The 25,377-nt window shown below is 39.4% G+C and overlaps 1 protein-coding gene across 1 annotated transcript in view; it reads right to left on the reverse strand.

Annotated features, from left to right (window-relative positions):
- Nucleotides 1–25,377, reverse strand: part of OSBPL10 (oxysterol binding protein like 10) — a 110,231-nt gene that overhangs the window by 12,336 nt on the left and 72,518 nt on the right. The window contains 2 exon segments of the mRNA XM_041407916.1: nucleotides 785–1,268; nucleotides 7,814–7,960. Coding sequence (XP_041263850.1) covers nucleotides 785–1,268; nucleotides 7,814–7,960 — 631 coding nt within the window.

Here is a 25,377-nt window from a genome sequence, read left to right on the forward strand (position 1 = left end):
TGAGAGTACAGTCCAAGAACTAGTTAAGGTAAAACACTAAAATCTATACATCTTACCCTCATCCATAGTATCTTACCCTCAAATGGCCAAAGGGATTAAATTGCTTAGAAACACACATCTCAATGCATTAACAGTCAGTGTCAACACTGGTACAAATGTGTGCATCAGTTCAGATCATCCATTAAGGATTTGTTATGACTTCCTGTATTTCTGAACTCAAGCTGGGCAGTGATTTATCACAATGCAGACTGCATGTGTATGACACAGAAAATCAGGATTCACACCTCTAACACGTGACTTTCTAGAAAGCTTATGAAAATACACTAAATTTGCAAACACTACAGAAATCATGATTCCTTGCAGAAACTATGAAAAACAAATGTTAGATTTATGCAAAAACATGTCCCTTCTCATTGCTTTGTTCCAATAGTGAACACCAAATCCCATATTACTTTAAAAGTGACCAAAAATGTTCTCACAGAATATGCTATAATTTGGCATAAGCTATTATAACTTAATTATTTCTGAAGTCTGGCCATATATATTAACAGAGTCTTATCAATATAATCACACATTTATATATGCAATGTGTATTTCATGTTCTGTCTGGACAGCAGTAGGTTATATGAATCCTACAGTTTTAATTCCAAACTTCATAAAAGCAAACAGTCGTAAGGTTCAAATGAAAGGTCAGAAGGGACAGCAAGTAGGAAAAACATTTGGATTTCTGTTGACACCCAGAAATACTGGCTCAAAAAAAGCAGAATAAAAGCACATTTCTTACCTTCACCTACCATAGAAACACCTATTGACATGCCCATGAACTTGCTTTTGGTCCATACGTGAGCGTTCACACACATTTTCTTCTCTTTGCACTCACAGTAAAAGCAAGATACTGGCGGATGATGAGACACTTGCTCGGCTACAAACCTCAGCTTGTAGCACGTGGACTGGTCCTGGCCCAGCTCCTTGGCTGAGTCCTTAGAAAGCGTGGAGGCACCATTAGTTCTGAATGCTTTCACTTTATCTTTAGGCACGTCCCACGAGCAGTGAAAGGTTTCACCAATTATGGGGTTATAGGGCTTCTTGGCAACTGCTCCCTTTCGGCCTTCGTGAAAAGCTGTTAGATAATACTCCACAAAGCAGATAATTCTTTCCTCGGGAGTGGCTCCAGCTGCAATTGACAAAAATAGGTCTGGATGGGCCATGAAATTTGCATACATCTCCAGCAGGGATCTTTTCTCCAAAATAAATGTTGGAAGCACTACCTGTATGCAAAGCAGACAAAGGCATATATGATTTCCCTGTGATCACACTACTGAGGGGAAAGGGGGAGAGGGAACAGTTAGAACAGCTGTAATTCTGACCCTGCCAAATTTTGGGATAGCATATTCCCTCCCATGCCACAACAATTTAATTTTCTTTGCAGTGTAAATAATGAGTGAAGGAAAAAGCAATGGCCTTGATACCCATGCAGGCTGCTTCCTATTTCATTATGACTTTCAAGAGCAGCTGTACAGCCCACCCCTGTACAACACAACAGGCATGGGCTGTATCACACACATGGAAACCCACTTTTTCCTCTCCTCTCAGTTAACAAACCAGCCATTGTTTTCCTTGTTTACAGGACACAAAAACATACTTGGATATAAACTAATGTACACCAAACGTCAACAAACCAGACTAATCACAACCCTCCAAAATGGGAGGGGCACACCCTCCCAAACCACCAGAAGATGAGTATTTTATATGAACGTACCAGTCACCAAACTCTAAGTGGTGGAGAATGTAAGGGGTACATCCATCCCTTCTGTCAAACATCTGTGCTCCATATTTCACCCCTGGGCTGCTGACCACCCACTCTCCATGGATTGGGTCCCTTCCAGCCTCTAACAAACGAACCCAAGGAGATCCAACCACAACCAAATCATAGCCAAATCTCCAGTCTATTTCCATCCCAAGGAGCCTTCCCAAGAGGCTGTAGGCAAGAAAGCACTCCCCATTTGCCCGAGCATGTCATCAAATGTCATGTCTCCCCTCAAATCCCAAGTCAAATCCCTTGCCATCCCCTAAGATCGCCTGTCTCCCTCAAGCCCATGGCACACCCCCTCAGTTTCAGATGGTACCATGTCACTGCATGGCTTCACTTTATTTCAAACAAGTTGAAACAAAAACTGCATAAACCATTACATTCATATTATGGGAAAATCTCATATTATTTCTGTGGGCCCAGAAAAAAACCTGGGGCTGAGCACTAGGCAGCCTGCCCAGGAGGGAGCCAGCCCCAAGTGATTTGGGTACAGTCTCAAGGGCCCTCTCCAGCAATGCAGATGCTGCCAGGTCACTCCACAATAACACTTTGTTGGAAGTTTCCAGTGAAACATCCTGGAGGGCACTGCAAGGCAAACAAGGGCTAAGGGACACAATTTATTTCTCTCCCTTCTTTCCCCCCGTGCTCCCCACACTGTGCAGGTCCATCGCAGGGGAGCTCAGGGGCTGCTCTCGTGTGACCAAAAGGAACTTCTGGCACACACAAATTTATCTTATGTGAATCCAAGTGGCTCAATGATGCCAGATGCAAATCAACAGCTATTACAGCAATTCTTCTGCTTTCATCTTTAAATTTTCACTGCATTTTCACTTTAAATTTTTATTTTTTTCCCTTTCCCAAAAGCAAGGGTTATTTACAGCAGGCAGGGAGCCACTGTTTGTCACAAACACATTTGCTTTCCCCCTGCTGGTCCAGCTTGCTATTCTAAGTGGGACCAAAGCACAGATCAGCCCTTTTGGATCCCATGGATAATGAAATAGAAGCTTTCAAACTTTTATTAATCATTCAGCCCTTCTCAAAGAGAACTTGTAAACAGGAACAAGAATTCCAGTCACAGCAGCTCAAACAGAGTCTTTACAGCTACACAGCAAGTCACAGTACCTTCTGCAAAAAGAGAAAACTCCTGTGTCTGGTAACTTATCTGCTTATTGGCTCTCTTCTGTATTTTATATTTACACATACAGTCCTTTATAGGCTAATAATTTTTACAAGTTTAGATATAAATCAAGCAAAGTTCCATCTGTAATATGCCTCTGACTCTACTCTCTAAGCCTTGAGGACTCCACATGATTTCTGCTACCAACCTACTGAGGCCCTGAATGATGGAGAACCTTAATTTTACACTGTGTGTGGCAGACTGAGTGCTAAAGACAGCATACAGTGCTGGTGGTGTGACATGACAGGCTGAGGAGATAGGTTTTCAAAAGTGAAATCCAAAATTTTGAAGGCAAAGTGGATAGCCAGTAGAGTTTGGTTTTGGGGTTTTTTTATTTTTATTTTTAGCTCTTTAAACAATTCCATCTTATTTGCAGCATTCTCATTCTGACCAAATATTCATTATCCAATATAATCTTTAAAAAAAATGCAATTCAGCAGCTGAGATCCTCAATTCAGGATCTCATTTTAATACAAATTGTATACTAAAACATCAGGTTACTAGAGGGGAAAGTGAAAGCAAAACATATAAAAATCTCACATATTTTCTATCTAGAAATACCAGTGGTGCCTTTGTGAGTTCACTGCAGAGACTTCAAAGGCCAAACTCATTTGAATAAACAGCACTCTGCATCCCACTATGGCCAAGAGCCTCCCTCTAAAGACAGTGACCTTTATTAGCACAAACAGAGGAGAAGAAAACTGCAGACCATCCTTCAGATGATGCATATTTTATGGTACAACACTAACACTGCTGTGGTTTCATCCCATTGTTGTGGTCATAGAGCCTTGGTACCTCCTCCCTTAAGCCCTAGATGTGTGCTTTGCTAAACCCAGCTACACCAGCACTGCCACCAGATGAGATGTGATGAATCACTGGCCTCTAACTATTGAGTTTCAAGAATCAATTTAAAATCTGAGTAAGGCCTGAACTCCAACTCAAATTATCTCACTTTAAAAGCCCAACTAAGCTGGAAATGACATCCTTAATTGTGGCAGGAAAGGATCCACTGAATAACTGAACTGTTTCCACACAAGGAGGCAGAACTATGAAATAAAAATATTTGACTTTTAAAGTTTACACAACTGCAGTATTACAAAATATGCCTACAAAACACGGCCTTTTATTAAATAACCTCACAGCCTTGAAGTTTCAATATGCAACACCACCACACATTCATATAGCAAAAAAAAAAAAAAAAAAAACACACCAATCAATTTTTTAAATTGCCCCATCTTGATTTCTGCAGAAATAAGAAAAATGAAATAAACAAATTTGCAAGTTTACAGAATTCTTCTTGTCCAGAAGCTGGGCTTCTTGTCAACAGCTTGGGCTGCTGTGCACTGGTGCCAGCACTCCAGCTTTTAAAGGAATGAGCTTTTTAACTTTTCTGCAGCCAGACAGAATGAACTGTCCAGAAAAATACACTTAGGACATATGTTCTTTATGCTGGCTTTAGACAGGACTATGAATTATTTTTTTAATTGCATATGAAGTCAAAACTGACTAATTTTTTCCTCTGAGAAAATGCCAGCATGACAACCATTTGGACAAAAGAAACACTCTAGAATAAATACCAAGTTGCTGAAGTCTGAAGAAAAAAAATCACCTCACTGCATGCTAAAATGTTAGAACAATCTATTCTTACTCTCTCTCAGGCTTCAGATGAAATGAAAGCAGTTTAAGAGGCATTCTTCCATTTTCATTGAGGTTGAAAAGACAATACTGGTTGAAAACTTGATTATAACCTCCTAGGTTTGAATTCACTTAATTAGATCTGAATGCAACTGAGAAAAATGAGCACAATGTCTTAAGAATAGAGATATTCATCCCCACTATTATTTACTGTGAGGAAAAACATGGGTGTCAGCATCATTCCCTAGTTTTTTCAGAAATCCAGCCAAGGTACTTCATGCTGAGATATCTTTCTCTTAAAGGTGTAAAAGCTTTCTTTTCACTGTCATCTGTGTCACTGTGGGACTAAAATAAGCTACGTTTCATGCCACTTACATTTTAAAATTGCAAGGTAAAAGAATATTGACAAGCAAAGTAAAAACTTATGACATCGTGAACAGATCACAATGTTAATTTACAACAGGTTGACATTCTGCAGAATTACTGGAAGCCCCTTTACAAAGAATCGCAACCCTTTACCTTTAGCACATATTTATTGTGTAAAGGAAGGTAGGGGAATGCAGGGGAGTGGATCACCCATCTGTAAAAGTAACTATAATCCATTAGATGCCATTTGCCAACAAAGGCTGTCAGTGGATTTTGGCACTATTTTTCATTTTCTAAAAGTCTGAAGAACAAACAATTCAGAAACTTGTTTTTTTCCCCAGCAATTCTATTTTTAAATGAGGCTGAATGTCCTATCCCAGTCCGAAGCATCAGTTGTGTACCACATTCTGCTGCTGTGAACTGCTCCCCACCCAACTCTCCCCAGCAGCTGTTGAAGTCTATTTGGCCACCATGAAGTTTAGCCCCTTCTAGCAAATGCCCACACAGATTTAATACTTCACTGCAGGTGTTCTCCTTCACAGCAGTTTTTACTCCTTAACTCCTCACTAAAAGGCAAAGCAGTATGACACATTCCAGAAGTGAAGCACCTCCACAACATTAAATGTGGCTATCTTCACTGTGGGAAACTGCTGTCAGCACAGGCAAGGCCACGGCTAACATAAGGATAAGATGTTTCCTGTGATATGGAATGTGAAGGTAATGCTCATGCATCCAGAACCCAAAATCACCAAAGGCTCAGAAAAAGCTGTTTGTTCATGTGAGTATCATGCAGCAATCCACAGCTCTCAGAATGAACCAAAGACACAGCCCTAGGGAAGAAGGCACAGGAAATGGAAACATGTAAAAACATCCTCTAATATTAGCAACCCCTGTGCCGCAACCACTTCCAGCAGAAGATGATGAGCATCAAGGTGCTCTGAAATCTGACTTTCAGAGGAATAATGAAAAATGGGAAGAAGCACAGCCAACAAACCCAGCTTTACTGTCAGATGTCAGCGGCCCTAAGGGCCTCATGTCAGTAAGCAAAGTTGATAAAAAAAGCAGCCAGCTGTCTTGTATTTTTTTTAATCCTCAAAATGGGCAGAAAAGTGATGTGCACATGTGGCATGTCTCATTAATACTTATCATATGTGTATTCATGCATCACACAGACTACAAACAGATCTAACTCTGCCATATGCCTGTTCCTTTTCTCATTTCAACATTTATCATTATCTTTAAAAACCGTGCTCTAAGAACACTACATAAGAAACAGATTATCATATATGTATTTACCTTAATATCTTTCTTGTAAGTGTCTACTCTTCTCTTATTTACAGGAATTTCTCTTACTTACATTAACTGTGTGTCTTTGGGTTTTGCCTACTCTGCCATGACAAGAAGATGACGGTGAAAATCAGGAAAGAAAAATCTTGTCTTTTGCCAAAGACAAATTGTTCTGAAGATGCAAGAACCACAGATAAGAAATCATAGCCTAGTTTGAACATTATAGAATCAGACAGCCTTAGAAAACCAACACAGAAAAGTGGAAGAGCTAAGAAAAAGTGAGAATGTAAGGAAAAAAAAAAAAACAAAAATGAACTGTATATAACCCCAGACATACTAAAAAGTGACAAGTATAAATTATTCAAGACGAAATTATGAAACTTTCATTTTATTTAGAATAAAACATTCATTTCTGTGCAGCTACTCAGCAACAGAACACAGGATTGCTCAGTCTTAAAAATGTAATTATTTTAAAACACTGGCAATCGTTCCAGAGGAAGCAGGAAAAACTACATTGAGAAAATTTTATTTTGTAAGAAAGTTATTGTTTTTGATTAACATGCAAAAAAAAGAAAAGCATACAAACTCTTCAGAATATCAAAATGCCCATGAGAACAACTTCCTGCAAAACTACTCCATGTGCCAGAGAACTTCTCTGGTCCTTCCAAATTTTGTATCACTTGTGGAGAGTGTCAGAATGAGCTCTTATTTTCATATGTGAAAAGTGGACAACAGGAGATTTCTTTTAAACAGAAAACCCTTGTGCAAGGAGAGGATATTCCATATATTTACCAAAATCTGCTTGATTATTTATTAAGCCCCACAAGAAGGTTTCACTGGAATACAAGACTATCCAAAAAGAAGCACTCCTTGCTTCCTTAACATCCACCTCATTACCAAAACTCTGAGGACTCAAGGGAAAATTCCTCTGTAATTTCTTTGCTTGTATCAGTATGGACAAGCTTGTGACAATACTGGTTCTAGAACCAGAAGAATACACAGAAGTTTAGACTGCTGAGCTGCTCAACACTGACAAGAATTGATACACTGAAGACTGTAATTTCTTTACCATCATGGGTTTTTTTGAAGCTGACTTGCAATTAAATGGAATCCAATCCACAAAGCAATTATGAGAACATGTATATCCTTAATCCGTACAACTGCCATTTTTTTTCCTCAAACTCCCAGTGCACCCTGACGTACTTGGTGGGTTCCATACACAACATATGGTTACTCTGAAAGACTTGCAAAAAAATAAGCAAGAGTGTTGGAGGATTTTTGTTTCTTCTTTTTTTTTTTTTCTTTCCCTCTCCCTCCATCTACAAAATACCTGATGAGGTCACTTCATGTGAAAGCCTGCCTAGCAAGAGACAGCACTCCATAGCTCTCTGGAACCACACTTTTATAAACAGGAAAGCTTGGCTGTCCACAGGGGCAAAACACACTCACAAGAACCGGCTGTGCACACAAACACACAGAAGAATGAGGAAAAAAAAAAAAAACAGTAAACAAATATAAAAGAGATACAGTGCTCATACCCTGGTAAGGTCCATGCCAAGTTTGAGCTGAGAGATGAGATGGAGAATTACACTGCGTTGATCATCCATGACTCCTAAATCCTCCTCTTCATTATCTTCAGTATCTGTCATTTCATCTTCAACTAGGATCAACTCAGAAGCTGAATGCTGAAATGAAAAGAAACGTCACCATCTGAACAAAAAGATACAGAATGGCTATTTTCTCCCCACTATATATGTTTAAAAATGGAGCTGTCTTGATAGAACTGAAGATAGCCTCTGTTAAAGCCAAGAAAAGATACAAACTCAAAATAAATAAAAAATCCAGTGATGGGTTCATAAAGCATTTTGATCCTTTCCTCAGAATGAGAGTACTAAGTAGGAGATCTTAATTTACACATTCTCTTCTCATATTTATACTGCAGTCAACTCAGATAAAACTCATAGCACATGTAAGTAACAAGTAATCTTTTCATTAAATAGAAATATGCAGTTGAAAATGAGTCTTCAAGTTTGCTCTATAAATCTCCCCAGCAAATATTCATGTCATACATAGATGCTGCATGACCCGATTTCACAGGTTTTTTCCTTTCTCTATCCAATTTCAAAGTCAGACACCTAAGAAAGTCAAGATATTAACTAAAGAAGATAAAAAGACAACTATAATTAAAGAACGCACCTCTGAAAAAAACCTAAAGACATTAAATTTTGGGAAGCAGAGCAATGCCATAACTCTTTATAACTATTGCAACACTTCATCACCTTACAGCACAACGCCCGTGCTGCTGAGTTTCCAAAAATACAAGCTGAATATCAATAGACAGGCACCATGCCAGTCCCTTCAAGAGGAACTTTACAGCAAAAGGGATAAAGACTTGTGATATTTTATTTTTCCTCAGGGTTTACAATGTATAACTAACAATAATCCAAACAGGTGGTAGTTACTTTGTTCAAGCCATTGAAACCACTCTGTAAGCCTTCCAGATATGTATTCAAGTAAGCTTTTTGTACTTCAAGGGGAAAAAAAAACTGGGTTATGTAGATGAAAAATTACAGCCCAGCATGTCATTATTGCCCAAAGATTCCATGCTGTAAATGAGACAATACTCCCTGTAAAAGTTAGCATTCTTTCATGCTAAATTGCATTTCTGCAGGAACAGCTAGCTCATTACATAAAACAAGAAATTTTTCATCTCAGTGTGGAAGCCTACGCAACTGAAAAGTTTCACTAAAACCAGCTAATATCCAGAATCAGGTTTCAAAGGAATATTTCTGAATGATCACATTAGAGACCCCTCAGGTGAACTGCAGCTTGTGTAAGGGGAGTTTCTTTGAAATTAAGTTACTATGGAGGTTTCCAAGATTTGAATAAAGAACTTTTTTTAATTACTTAAATGTTTAGGTAGCTATTCTTAAAATAAAAGCTATTTGGTGAAGCCCAATGACATCTGCAAGACACTTCACAGTTGCTTTATTTAGAAAGTAGAATATGTAGATTACATAAAACAGAAACTGGTGAGCTGTAACCTCAACAACTTAGAGCTTTTCAAAAGGACAAAACCACACTTTCTTCTTCCCACTCCCTCGGAAAATAAAAGGAGAGAAGATAAGCCCTTTTCTCCCAAAATGCACAGCATTATTACCCAACTGATGCCTCAATGACAAGTTCAATTAACGTAAAACCTGACAATCTCACACAAAATTATCAGTTGGGGAGGGATAAAGCACTGAAGCCTGGCAGAGTCATACAGGCTATGATTTATTTTGAGGTAGCAGGGAAAAAGCAGTATCAGAACTTACAGAAGATGCTTCCACAGGAGGCTTCCCTTTGATCCAGCTTGACCTCATTGAGAGCACTGAGCTACCGAAGAGGCTCTGCTGCTTCTGTTACTGCCATGAACCGAGCTTGCGGCAAACAAGCTCCAGCAGGAATTAACAGCGCTACAAAAAAAGCAAGGGAACCTCCCCTCCTCACTCCCACCCCCTTTTTTTTTTTTTTTTTTTTTTGCTATCTGAGGGGTTGGAGAGTGTGCACCGGATGGCAATCTGCTCCTTGCGTTTCCAGTCACATGGCATTGAGATCAGTGAGCTTAAATGCACGCAGCTCCAACTGGGAAACGGTGCTGCTGTTCCCAGAGGATATCCTGATCGGCGGCTCTCCAGGAGGGAGGGAAGGGGCACAAATTTGTGTGAGTATGCACAAGTGTGAGAAAGAAAGAGGACAGAAACAGAACATGCTAGCAGGTAACATCCTTCTACATGAACATAAAACAGCTGCGTAGCCTTAAGTAGCTAACAGCATCAGAAAACAAACTAATTACCATTGCCAGTCTGCAGACTAAATTACATACTAAGAATTTTCTTTTTCTCCCAAAGATTGTACATTTACCCAGGGCCAGAAAATCCTTGTTTCCTTCTTTCTTGATGAAATAGGTGTTAGGCTTCCCTTGCCTCTTAACTGTTACTAACAAAATAGCAAGCAACTCAGAATATTCTGTGAAATTACCCCTCTCTGCTACTCTGAAAAACATCCACGGTCAGAGCAAGCTACCCTATGGACACTTGGGGTGCTCACTAAACTAGCATTTGCACTGCTCTAAATTAAAGCCTTTCTGATCATCAGGGAGGATGAGCACAACGTAACATTAGGATCAATTGTGTTTAATGAGCACACTGTAAAGACTAAAATTTTAATTACCTTTACTATTCCTATTCTAAGGACTTGTGCAAGGTCACCAAAAAAAACACAACTCTGCTATTACAGTCATCAACACACTAGTGACCTTCAGTGAATGACATGCAGACAACTGCTCTTTTCTCATTTTTCAAGGAAAAGAATTTAAGGAAGCAGTTTACAATTCATGCTACAGGAACTGAAGAGCAGTCATCTTCAGAAAGCAATATCCTTTCTATATTTCTCCCTCTCTCCTCATTAGCTGTTCTACGTAATTATTAAATAGGTTTTTAGGAGCACATAAACTAACTTCAACTAATACATTTTCTTAAACCAACATGTAAGCACCACACAGTGTGAGTGGACACATGCAGTCACAAGATACAAAGCTAGTGCATCTTTAAAGTGTCATAAAAGTTGAACCATTCTTTAATTCTTTTTCTATCCATGAAAATAGTGTGCAGTTTAGTAGTATCCAATGCGTAAGCATTCAGCAGAATGCAAAGGATTATGTGGGCTGATTATCCTTTAACGGCAGCTTTTCTGAATTATCAGACACAGACTTTTTTTTACCTTGTCCTGTAAAACATAACTGCACAACTGACCTAGGAAAGCAGCGATCTGCTCCACCCCTGTGTGGTCAGAGCACAAAGTAAAAGCTATTGAGCTGTGCACTGCCCAGCTGGGGAACGAACAGCATAGCCTGCCTTAGGTGCTGACCCTGAGAAATCCAATACTGAACCAGTTACAAACAACCACAAAAAAAGGGGCTTATATTTAAAATCATTTAAATCAAAATCGGTTTCCAATACTGGATTGAAGCAGCAGCATTTTTCAGAAAAATCTGAAGAGAAAATAAAAGATAATTTCTAAAAATCCCAGGAAGAGATGCACTTCAAAGTTTAAATGCCAAAGACATGAAAATACACACCGGCAGAGAGCTATTTTAAACAGGTCACCTCATTAGAGCTGAGATCGATTAATTTAGAGAGGTCATCTGCCGGGACACAAAATGGATGTTCTAGTCAGCAGTCTCCATCAGAAAACATGCTGATTCTTTTTTAACAGATGAAATCTGTAAGGGTAAGAAATTGTTTCTGAAGGAAACATTCTGCATTTTTAAAAAATGGAAAAACACAGTGGGTTGTTTTTAGGAAAAACACACTGACAAGCCTGGGATAAAATCACAGAGTCAAAAGCTATACTTCTGTGAAAGGGCAAATGTGCCTCTGTCCTTCTACAGCTTCTTCCACAAGTTAAATTTTCAAATTAACTGTTAGGTAATTAATACAGACATACAGCTCGGAGCTTCATTTTCCAACATACTCCACAAACCACACAATGCAACAATACATTCAAGAATGACCTGGGTCTCATCTTGGTTAGTTTTTTGAGGGGCAGAAAGGAACACATAGAATCAGAGTCTCATTTAGGTTAGAACAGACTTCTTGGCATCTTCTTGTCCCTTACCCTGCTCAAGCACATGCATGTAGAACCAGTTGCCCAGGACCATGTCCAGCTAAGTTCTGATTATCTCCAAGGATGGAGACTCCACAACTTCTCCAGGCAACCCATGCCAGTGTTCAATGCTCTCCACAACAGAAGCGCAATTTCTGGTGTACAGATTCACTTCCAAGTGCCCAATGCCTCTTGTCTTATCAATGGGCATTATTGAGAAAAATCTGTATCCCTGTTCTTCACCCCTGTGAGATACGTATATGTACATTGATAAGATATGCTTGAGCCTCCTCTTTTCCAGGCTGGACAGTCCCAGCTCCCTCAGCCCTTCCTCATGGGAAGGATGCTCCAGAACCTTCCTCACCTTTGGGGCCTCTACTGGACTTAGCCCACTAAGTTCATGTCCCTCTTGCACTGGGGAGCCCAGAAATGCACACAACACTGCAGATGTGGCCTCACCTCTGCCAAGTAGAGGGGAAGGATCTCAACCTAGTGGCAACACTCTTCCTAATGCAGCCCAGGAAGCTGCTGGGCACAAAAATATTTTTGTTGGTTCATGGTCAGCTTGCTGTCCCCGAAGATCTCTGCAGAACTGCCTTCCAATCAGATGGCTTCCAGCCTGTACTGGTGCAAGAGTTTACTCTCAAATATCCTCCAGATAACAGGAACTGGCACTTCCCTGAGCTTATCTTTAAGGGCCTTCTCTGTGTCCAGACTGCCAAGATCTCTCTCTCTCTCTCTCTCTCTCTCTCAATCGCAGCACTCAATCCCCTGGCTCATCAGCCACTCCTCCCAGGTTTTTCATCACCTACAAACTTCTCAGGAGCGCACTCTGCATCATCATGCAGGTCATTAATGAAGATGTGGAACAGTGCTGGTCCCAGTATGGACCCCTGAGGTACACTGCTAGTGACTGACCTCCAACTGGACCTTGTACCACTGATTACAACCCTCTGGGTTGAGTTGTTCTGTGAGGATGTTAGGGAAGACAGGGTCAAAAACCTTACCAACATTAAAGCCAACAACATCCACTGCTCTCCCCCATAAGCACCAAGCTAGTCACCACCATTGTGAGGGCTATCATGCTGGTTAAGTGTGACTTTCCCTTTTTAAGTCCATTAAGATTACTTCTAATTGCCTTCTTGTTCTTTATGTGTTTGGAGATACCTTTCAGGGTTAGTTGCTCCACCACCTTCTAGGGGTATGAGGAAAGGCTGACAAACCTGCAGGTCCCCAGATGTTACCAGAACACCAAGAGTTCCTTCCTGCCCTTTTTTTTAAAAATGAAATGACATTCACTTTCCTCTAGTCTACACAAACCTCTCCCACAACCTGTTAGAGACCCTGGAGCTCTATAGGTGCAGCTTAAGTGCTGCCTAACATGTTCCCCCCCTCCACCAAGGGTCAGTCTACCTCCAGACTTTCCCTCTGATCTCAAAGTCTGTTACCAGTAAAGGCCAAGGTAAAGAAGGCATAGAGTAACTCAGCCTTTTCTCCACCATGATAGTAAGCAGAGACTGTGTATATCCTGAGATATCAGGGACACACTGAGGACCTCATATTCTTCATATAATTACAAAAAAGCACTCTAAGAATCTTCATTTAGGTATGAAAATATTTTTATGCACTATAAAAAGGACTGTAGTCAGGAGTAAGTGGATGAATCTTAGGAATTTAAAACATCCAGATAAAAACATACCATTTTGTAATATTCCAAGGAAAGTATTAAGTCCTTCTATGTTCAAAAAAATGCAAAAGATTGTTAAAAAACCCCTATTTATGAAACATGTCTGCATCAAGAGAAAGATGGAGTAAGTTAGAAGAAATATTAAACAGATTTAGCATTCTCAAACTAGACAAGTATTATCATATTTTCCACCAAGTCCTCTAATTATCTTTGGTCCCTATTAGTGCATATAAAAGTCAAAGGCCTCGTTTTGATTTTCAGATTGCCTTCAGTAATGGCACAGGTTTGCAAGCATCATTTACACTTTAATTTGTGTAACTCGAGAGCTTGCAAGCAGGTTTTCTGTGGGTGTAAGATTAAATATAACTCCGTAAGGTCAGGGAGCTTTAGCACATTTACACTAATGCGAGAAATTGGCCCCACAAGATTTTCACCGGTCTCAATACTAAAGTTAGAATTCTTTTTGTAAAGCACATACAGTAAGAACACCCCAAAGTAGTAGCATATAATGAGCTGTAAGCTTCTTGCAGGGCTTGTCACTGGATCAGAAGTGACATTAACTACACTAACTTGCATGTGCCACTTCTCTTCTTCCACTGGGCACTGCACATTTAATTGCACTTACTGTAGCATGCACCTGGCAGAAAAGCATGCAAGCTTACTGTACCCATCCCTCATTAGCAGTGATCAAATGTAGCTTGTGCAGTAAGTTGAACTTATCAAAGTATTTTATATATAGACTAGCATATTGTCATGCTACTGGTTGTCGTGGGCTGTCCCTGGCTAGGAGCCAGGTGCCCACCAAAAGCACTCCTTCACTCCCTTTCTCAACTGTGCAGGAGAGAGAAAATACAAAGAAGGCTCATGGGTTGAGTTAAGGACAGGAAGAAATCACTCACCCATTACCTCATGGCTAACACAGACTTGACTTGGGGAAATCAGTTCAATTAATTACGAATCAAGTAAGAGTAGGGTAATGAGAAAACAAAAACACATTTTGAACACCATCCTCCCTCCACTTCTTCCTAGGTTTAACTTTACTACTTCCTAACAGCTTCCCCACAGTGGTGCAGGGGCACAAGGAATGGGAGTTGAGGTCAGTACTTCACACCTTGCCTGAAAGGAAGTGTGATCCAGACTCTTTGCTTGCTCTAGCACAGACTCCCTCCCAAAGGGGACAGTCAGCTACAAACTTCACCATGGTGAGTCCTTCCCATGGGCTGCAGTTCTTCACAAACTGCACTTCCATGGGCGCCTTCCACAGGGTACAGCCCTTCAGGCACAGCCTCTTCCAGCATGGGCTCCTCCTCAGGGCCACAAATCCTACCAGAAAACCTGCTCTGGTAGGATTGGGCTTCTCTCTGCACAGATCCATAGATCCAGATCCTACAAGGAATCTATCCCAGCATAAGCTTCCACAGGGTCCCTGCCCCAGCCAGCAGAGGGTCCTCCAGGGGCTGTGGGTGGGTATCTGCTTCACTGTGGTCCTCCAAGAGCTGCAGAGGGAGAGCCTGACCCACCATGTTTCACACCACGGTCTGCCCATGAATGTCTGCTCTAGCAGTTGGATCATTTCATGTCCTTCCCCTCCTTCTTCACTGATTCACTGACTGTGGTCTCTGCAGCTGCTTCTCTCACATTCTCACTCCTCTCTCTGCTGCTGCTCTGCAGGGTTCCCTTTTTTCTCCCTTCATAAGTCAGTTATCCCAGCGGCACTACGACCATCACTGATGGACTCAGCCTCAGCCAGCAGCAGGTCCATCCTGGAGCCAGCTGCCATTGGCTCTGTCCAACACAGAGGAAGCTTCCAGCAGCTTCTCACAGAAACCACTCCTGTAGCCTCCCCACTACCAAAATGTTGCCACACAAACCCACTATAGGTTTTGAAAGGAGGAATCATTCCCATATAGAAAAATGAATTTAATAGAAACTAAACCTAAATCTTGAAACAAAACAAAGCCTGAAACACATTCACTACTCAGTGTGAAGACTGATTTCTGAAATCATCCTCATCCACTCACTTTTTCTCTAACTTCCAAATGCATTGTCACTTACAAATTACCAAGCCTAAGCTTAACTGTAAGGCAGTAAAACTTTTCAATATCCAACAAACTCCTGATCTCTTTATATAATTTTTTTTCCTCTATAAGAACAGTTAAAATTAAAAAAAATTGAAAATACTATTCTCAACCTTTACCACCACACAATGTAAGCAGAGGAAGGTGAGAAATGGAGACGGCAAGTGGTGGTGAAGTCAGGTCATTGCTTGAGCCCTGGCCTCCCTCCATCTTCCTGTAGTCTTATTTATGCTTTGCTTCTGGTGACATCTGTGACTGATCACTGCAAAGAATGAGTAGATTAAAGACAAAACCTCAAACACACTGACATCCCATATGCCTACTGTAATGTTGGCACCTGGATACCAAAGTTACAGTGATTTTCAAAGAGACTTAAGTCTGTCCAGTGTTCAGGTTTGATGTTTTCAAAGCCACATGAGCCCAGAAGCAAAGCAGATCTCAAATAGAGAATTTAGAGAGCAAAACTTATTACCTGTGTACACCTACATTTCATCCTGAAAAAGGTTTCTTAAAGGTAGCAAAATAGGCAGGCTCAGATCATCTGCATTTTTTTTAAATTTACTATGAATATTTCATAGAAGCTGTTCCCCCCAATGCAAAAGAAGTCTACCACCTCAAGGGGGAACCCACCCCTGTCAAACCCCAAATCACTCACCCACAGTCACACTTCTAGCATTCTGTCATTAGAGCTTAGCTCTAACAATGATTAACCAAAATTAAAGTTAACTTTCAAAATACTGAAGCAAGCAATAGAGGATGAGAATCAAATGAGAAGGATTTTACAATGAAAAAGTGAATGCATTGTAACTTACACACAACACCACCATGGCAAGCAAAAATATCACTTTCTTTTTGTCATCTACACAGAAAACCAAGCAAGACAGTTACTTTTTCCTTCAAGGAAAAATGGTATAACAGAGAGATTTTCTACTTACCTTGTATGCCAAGAAAAAGAATCCAGCCATATCTATCTGAATAGGTAAGTAACTGCTGTATCTGAGTTTGTGTTCTGAGAGTGTGGGGCCAAAGCGTTTAAGTAACTATGGATACATCATTCAGCACTAACAGGTCAAACCAGGTTTTATTTGGTAGAAAAAGCTTACATCAGGAAAGAATGTCTACAGAGTGGCCAGAAATTAATGTCTTGCCAAATGTGCTATTTGTGTTTGGTATTTCAGGTCTCCAGAGAAAACAAAATTCTTCAAACTAGGACCATCAATGATTAAAACATCTCTTTTTTGTGTGTATGGATAATTTGTATACATTTTGTGGTTTGTTGCTTGGGGTTGTTTTTCCTTGAATATGCTAAACACATTTGATGTTCAGAAAATCTCTCAGCTAGGGACAAGTGCAAGGATCAAAGTGTGGCAATCTGTCTATCACACAAGATTAATTTGATACAACATGTAATAGCAGAGATATCTACTGAACCAAGAAAAACCTGTCCTTCTTCAGGAGATATCCCCTCACTGCAAAGCAAGCAAGCAAGCAAAGCAGAAATGAATCCTGGCACTAACACTGCACAGACAGGCTGACACACAGACAATGCAAGCAAAGAAAATGATCACAAAACCTCTACCTTAGGTGACAAATAGGTCTGCAATCTTTTTCCTTCTCAACAAAAACAATCTGCCAAGCATCTGGAGACAAGCACATTATCCAGATACTACACACTTAGAGAACTGTACTAATGTCTTTTTGTTAATGTTTTGCAGGAGTATCTCTGGGAACACAAGTCTTTCCATCATTAAAGAACAAGCTCAGAAAGCTTCCTTTTCTCACACTGCAGATGTGTTTTACTATGACCTCTGACTACATTTAGGGCTGAACATAATGTAGCAGTGATGACGACCAGACAATAAAGAGATTTTAGAAGAAAAAGGACTGGCTTCTTCTTTAAAATATAGGAGCAAATGCATGTAACATGAAACAAAGAACATCTATGTTTATGTTGCATATAGCCTGTGCAATCATTCAGAAAAAAATGCTCAAAGCTAACTCTGAAAATGATTACGTTTAAAAATAAAGACTCTATCAGTGACTAAACATCCTGTTAAACAGAGTTCCTCATTTGGGTTACCTACAGCACTGTAACCCTGCTATGCACCAAATAATGTTTATCAGACAACTTTTTCACCATATGTTCATATTTTCTTCATAAGACAATTCCTCTTGCAAAAATCGATTTTCATAAAACTAAGGCTGTCAGTTCTGAAAATAGGCTGAAAAGCAGCTAATTCCCAAGCATAGACTCCACAGGGAAAGATGAAATATCTGTACCAGTCCACACATGCTTGTGAGCACCTTTCATGAAATGAGGGCTACTGAAGTACAGAACTGTTTAATCTGAATCCTAAAATACAAGAGGACTTTGCATTATTGTATAAATTCAGTAAGAACTGGGAATAAACATATTTCATCACTGGTATCATCAGAAGGAATAGTAACATGAGACTATAAAACAAAATGCCTGAATAGAAAAGCCCCACAGACTTGTCCAAAATTAAAGCAAAAAAAACCTTGAAGGCTGGCATAAATCACAACTGTAAGATAGAGAGTACCACAACATAAACAATTTTAACAAAACCTATACCTAATGCAATACAGATACTAGTGAAGAACAATTTCCTCAAACATATTCAGGGGTTTTTTTGGCTACTTATATTTTTTAGAAGCAAATGGCAACAAATAGAGTATCTGACACTCTCCAGAGTGTACAAGCTTACAAACCACAGAGTGCAGCAGGACAGATTCCAGCCAGTGCCAAGCAGCACTTCAGGCACTGCAAGGGGTCTGAAAGTCACATGGTTATGACTTTTGGGGAGCTGAAGACAAAAGACTGCACTGAGCTGCAGGTCGGTGCAGGAGAGTAGCATGGGGGGAAAGGCTGGCAGAACTTTATATACAGAACTTTAGACGCTCCCCTGTATTACAAGGCATCCTCTCTAGAATGATATCCTTGGGAAGAAACCTGAAGTAGTAGGTTCTTCAAGCCTCATATTCCCGTGAAGAAGGGGAGGACAAACACCTTCTGGTAAGGGCCCCAGCAGGTAGGTCCCTTTTAGCTGCTCACCAGACAGTACAGCACATTGAGTATGATGCCTTTCCTTATCAAACAACCCTTTGCTCCCATTGACAAAATCCCTAGAGAACTGCAAGATTTCCTGCAGAGAGGCTGTGGGACCCCACTGTGGGAGATGTTCAGGACTGGACAAGCTGACCTGATTAGCACTGCTCTCACAGTGTTGAGCTGCAGGACCTCTGGAGGTCCCTTTCAAGCCAGAGTACTCTGTGATTCCATTATGATTCTGCCTGCAATGCCCAGAAAAGTTAGGAAGTAACAGAGCTGAGCCATTTAGCCAGCTGTAATTCTCTTTTATGTTGCTTTGAATGCTAGCTAAGCAAATTTACTGCAGAAAAATACTGCCACATTAGTCAATAATACACCACTCACATATGCAAAGAGGGCACAAAAAGATGGACAACTACAAATTTAACCTTTACAATCATCTGGTCCTGCAATACCAATCTATATGTAAATCCAGTTCTCACAGTACTATTTCTTGTACGCAGTATCACATGTCAGCACATTTGTAAAAGGACAGAAATGGTAAAGACATGTTAATCCAAGCAGTATTAACAGTCTTGCCCCAAGACAACACATTTATTAAACCACCCTGACTCTTCCTGCAATTTCATCACTCATCCACCATACACATTCACATTGTTGGTAAACACACAAAACTCAAAAAACCCAAACAAAAATCCTTAAGTCTTTGAAAAGAAAACTGAATCATTGTAAATCATAGCAGGAGACCATTCAATGTGTATGTGAAACAAATTAGGCCTAGAAGATTGTCTTTTATGTGTCTAACTCCTTGAGGCCAATGGAACTCTCTGCTTGAAAAGCTTCTAAGAATTGTTCTCAGTCTGATGAATCAATTGCTTGGTCCATCTCAAACTGAAAACTCTCTATTAATGTAGAAGAGTTCTGCCTTTTTCACCTGCTCCTTCCACCTCCTCCTCTGGGACAAATTTTAGAATTCAATTCTGTTATCACAGCTGGGATTTATTTCCACATTCTGTGTTTTCAAATAAAGAACCACTACACTTCATCACCACAAGCTGAAAACCCCAGTTTTTTTTCTAGCAAGTCCAGACAGAACAGCTGAAGCCAGTCTGGATGATTCACTAAGCAAGATAAAGCAATGCCAACCTGAGACAAACTCTCCCTGTAAGAAAGTTGAGCTCAGCTTAGTAAGGTCTAGTTAAGGAATTGACAGTCTTAATGAGATGGGTAAGATTTCTAATGGGCAGTATCACCAAGCCTGGATATATACACATACTAAGAAATAAAACTGATAGCACAAAGCAAATTAACTGGCACATAACAAATCGGCACACAATCCTGAAATAAAATTAACATTGACTTCAGAGTTCCTTTAGCAAGGGGCACAGGTTTTATACTGAATAGAGTATGCAATTGATCCACTTAAAGTTAATTGTTAAGCCTTATTGCAAGGGAACCCAAGTTATTTATATTCCAATGATTAGATTTCACTGACTTTTCACTAGTAATTATGGAATGCCGCATTAATCAGAACCTCATGTTTATTCAAATTAGAAGCAGATTTGGAATAAGGGAGTTTTTTACACAGAGTATTACTCTCAATTATATAGATAGCAGCTGGAACACATGCATTTTGGAGGCGGAAGTGATTCAATAATATGCAGTGGGTTTGGCTGGTGATAAAATTTGTATTAATTATTTGCATAAACAGTTTTACTAGATGACTGTTTGCTGACACAGTAGCTAGTCCAGAAAGCTAGCAAAAAAATCAAATCAAAATTGGCTAGATTATCTTAGTCATTGTCAGTGCTGCTGTAGCAGGCTTAGGGTTATTTAATTCTACTTTTAGTCTAATTGTACATTTAATCCTTAAATATACATTCCCTTGATTATCCTTAAATATACCTTCAATTGATTACCTCAGATTTCATTTTTTAGATGGTCTGCATAGTGAATGGATTAACTGGTACCATCTTTGCCTAGAGATTAATTTAGCTAAATCATTACAGGCCATTCACTGTGCTCTTCAGCCTGAAAAGTACTTAATCATGCAGAGGACAAAAAGCAGAGCACACTGAGAAACCCTGTAATGCCTGCACTAAACAGTGAAAAGGGACCATCTGTAATACTGCAAACACTACTTTCCCCTCCTGATCTGTTGTTCTTCCATTACTGCACTTGTGGCTAGCACTCTGTGTTCATGGCTAAGCTCATGTCCCAGCATCAATTATACACATTTCTGTCAAGTACAAAAAGGAATTAGGAAACACTAGAAACAAATTTTACCAGGAAACAATCCACATACCTGGGCACATCTCCGAGACACAGATACATAAAGGTAATATTGAATTAGAAATAGTTTATTTTATCCAGCTGAGTGTCTAAAATTGCATGAACGTTTTTTAAATTATTTCTTTGCATCTCTAATACAGTCTGTAATAACTCTAAAGTCTACAGTCATATTAGGATATGTACTTAAATACAGATAAAAAACAAATTACAGCTTGAAAGAAACTATCACTAGAAGAAATGGGAAAAAAATACATCAACTTGTAACACTAAATAATGCAGTAACTCTTCCAAATAGAACAGCTCCCTGTTACAGTTGAAAACACCAAGGTTTAGATCATCCATGGGACCAAAATATCTTTAATAACCTGGACTTGACTGCCCTTGCAATCACTATCACAATTAAAACCTGCTTTAGCAGTTAGATAATCAGAGCTAAAGGCTCAATCCTACACAGCTCAAACTTCAATCCCATTAAAAAGACACTTCCATTTGGAGCAGCCGTACAGCTGCTCATGCTCACAGGCAAGGGAAAGTTAGGGACAGGAAAGCAGAGAGAGAGCACAGACACCAGATCCACAGGATGGGAACAATCTGCTGGTGTGGCATTTTAAGGCATAAAATCACATGAAGAGGACTATATTGCAGATCTAGCCACAGAACAATTTTTTAAATAAATTCTTAACAAAACTATTAGATCCAAAGGAAATTATTCCTCCCCTTTCAGGCCCCACAAAAAAACAGCCTGTTACTTATTTGTATTTAGCAGTCAAGGGAAGAATTTGGCAGTCACTTATTGTCAGCTCAGAGGGGGAATTCTGACCCCAAAATGACAATTAGCTGAACTGGAATAGTAGTTCACCCATGAAAGTGATTCACACCTTTATTCTACTTTGGCACCAAGTTTATTACAACTGAATTTACTATGAGATTCAAGCTAATTAATGTCAGTATTTCTTGAACAGAATTTCAAAATTATTAAACCTTAAATGAAGAAAGCAGGGTCCCATTTATGGCAGACTGGACAGAGACCAAGTTCACATCACAGGTCTGAAGAGTGTACCTCTGGCACATTTCACACCAGACTGATTCTGTTCTGCTTTAAGGAAAAATCCTAAAAATTGCCTTGAAATTATAACACATCTTATGCCAAAAAATCCAAAGTGGTTCACTAGGGAATGCACAGGAGCATTTTACATCAACTATCATTAAATTGAGGATAGTTCTGTGCAGCTCAACCCTTCCATCTGATGTTTCAGGTAGGAAAAAAAAAAGCTAACTAAAATTTAGAGACTTATAAAACATTAAAAACAATATGGCAAATAAGAGACAAAATTGCTTGATCTGGGAATTCACTCTCAGAGGTTATTTCTTTCAGTAAAGATAATAGGCTTTAACTTCATGCTGTCCTATATCACAATTCTAAAAGAATAATAGGCAAGGAACACACAAGAAAATAATCTCTGTCACAAAATCTTTTCTCTTCTGAACTGGTTAAAGCAGTATCTCAAATGATATCCCTGCATTTGGAAGCAGAAAACACCCTAAATAAACTCAAACAAGTAAACACTAACATAATATCTCAAGAAGATAATCTTTAGCTTCTACCTTATTTCACCAGAGAAGAAACTCTGCATTACTGAAACCCTGACAGTACAACAGACCAAAAAGAAAAGTTTTACTTTAGTCGCCTATGGTGTCAAAACTCAGCTCCAGAACTCTCTACATTCCTCAAGAATGCTTAAGTACTCAAAGAAAATTGCATTAGATGAACCTTGTTGTTCCAGAGAATTGTAAAGATCCACACACTTCTTCATAAACATACCAAATGCTGTCCCTGGTATTTTAATGACGCTGCTTGCCGCACAGCTGCCAAGTGTCTGCATGTTGTGCTGAGAATCAGCACAGTTATCACTAAACACACTCAGCCACCCGCTCATGCTGCCAGGAAACTGCTGCCACTGGCAGGCAGCTGGATGGGAGAGATTCCTCAGCAGGCACCCACAACCCCCTCTGCCCCAACACAACATCTCTGTTCTCTTCTTGAAATCACTGCTGATCCACGTTCCTAAAATTACCTTTGCCTTATAAGTAACACTCCATAATATAAGCAGCTGAGTCTGCTGCTCCTCAAGGTTAGCCATTTAATGGCATTTTCAGTTTCAGACGAGAGGTCAATTCACAATTTATTTGGTTGGTCCATCTACTATATAACACAGTTAGTCAGAAAGCTCTTTCCCATTCCTTTGGGGTATAGCTTCTGACTAAGAGATAGAGATTATACCATGAAATTACAGATTTTTTTTTTTAATAAAAATCTAGACCAGTCAAAGAAGAGAGTGGAATTAATTTTGATAGCACTGATATAGGAGCTAGCACTCCCATAACTTCTGCAAAAGCAAGGCTTATTTCTTCTGGCAGGTATATTTGGAAAGTTGAGCCCCATTAATACCCCAGCAGTTTCTTCAAGAAACCAAGATTGTCTAGTGCCTAGTTGGGTTTTCTTAAAAAGAATAGCATTAAGACAAATAAGCTTCATTTGAATGACACTTGTGGATTCCTCTTTTCTTCTAAAAGAAGCTATCAGATAAATTAAAAAAAAAAAAAAAAAGAAATCAGGGCATTCGGTGTCAACAAATTGCCAGCTAATGACATGTAGAAGCATTTTCTCATTCTCTGCTAATGTTACTAACAACAAAGTATCTGGACTATAAACAAGTTATGATTTTAATTTGCTTTTATATATTTTTTTACATGCTAAGTAATTAGCACACTCAGTGCTTTTATACCTTTGGAAATAAAGTGTCTACTCAGTGCCAGATCTAGGCACTTGCCTTGGACACACAAGGCCACAATATATTTAAAAATATGATTACATCTTGCACACAGAACTGTTAAATTGTGGCAAATCAAACATATTTGACAACTTTGGCCAGGTCAGATATCATCTCCTGAGTGACTACCTGGCTCAGATAACATTCTTACCAGGGTAACTATTAAGTTTCTCAGAAAAAAGTTTATCAAAATGATTAAAACTGAAAAGTGTATCAGCTACATTTAAAAAAAACCTTCCAATTCAGACCCAACAGTATCCATCTCAGCACCACACACACAGACTCTGTGTAAGAGAAGACACAGGTTTCTGAAGAACTTCCAGGAATGAATCCTGGTTTAAGCTACTTCCTTGGAGCAAAACCAAATTTCTGCTCATTAAAGTGTACTACTACATTAACAAAAATTGCATGTCTGATTCCAGCTGTTTCTTGTTGCTCCACCAATCCACAAACTTCTACTTAATCCTTCTACCAAAAATACCATTTTGAGCTGACCTTTTTGTAAATTAAAAATCTTACTCTCTTTCTGCCCCCAGCTCTTTTTCTTCTTTTTTAATGGCGAATGCCTCAGGGCCTCCAAATGCAGGTTGCTGATTTCAGGAAGACTGCCCACAAAGCACTGAGGATTCTGTACTAGAAACAGTGCTACACTTCCTTGTTTCTATTCTCCTCTTCAAGGGTACTCCCTGCTCAATAAATCATGAGTTCCACAAGCAAAGCAGTACCTCCAGCCACGCACACAACTCAGTGTCTCTCATCAGCAAATGAACAGGAAGGGATTAGACTCATAAAAAAATATTGTCATTTAAAACATGTCATAAATGGCTCAACTCAACTGCAAAATGATAACTTAATGTGAGTAAAATCAGCTGCTGCTCTTTATGTGCTTGCTGCAAAGTTCATGCTTCCAAATCCCATTTGGCTTTAGTGGATGATCAAGAAAAAAACGAATAAAAACAAAAACTAAAAAAAACCTAATGAAACAGATTTCAGTGGTTCAGTAAGTAGTAACTCCCAAAACAATACTCTTAAATAGCCTCTTGTCTTAAAAACACATTGTAAAAAATACACTTGGCTTATCTGAAAAAAGAAATTACACAGCTTCCTAATAAAAACTAATTACAGGTAATTTAAACATTTTGGTAAATGGACACTAGGAGTAACAGAACTCAAAATGCTTTTCTAAGGACAGAGGACCAAAGGAACATGTTAAAAAAAAACCTGGTTTATCTGTGAATTATTTTGAACTACATTCAATTCAACATACTACAAAAGAACTGGAAAAACAGCTTTATTGATGTCTCCAGCCATTACATATTTTGTTAAAAGCGATGTAATTTAATTTAATTTAATCCATTCCAATTGCCCAGAGCATTCACTAGTTTCTTCAGTTCTTTCAAAAACTTTGTTTCAGTTCTCCAGGTCTCACATGCTCCAGGTGCCCTATAATCTCTACGGTCTCAGAGTGAAGTGTTTTCCTTGTGGGCAGGACTGG

Source organism: Onychostruthus taczanowskii, unplaced genomic scaffold (genome assembly GCF_017590055.1).
Source record: "Onychostruthus taczanowskii isolate IOZ18803 unplaced genomic scaffold, ASM1759005v1 scaffold28, whole genome shotgun sequence".
NCBI lineage: Eukaryota > Metazoa > Chordata > Aves > Passeriformes > Passeridae > Onychostruthus > Onychostruthus taczanowskii.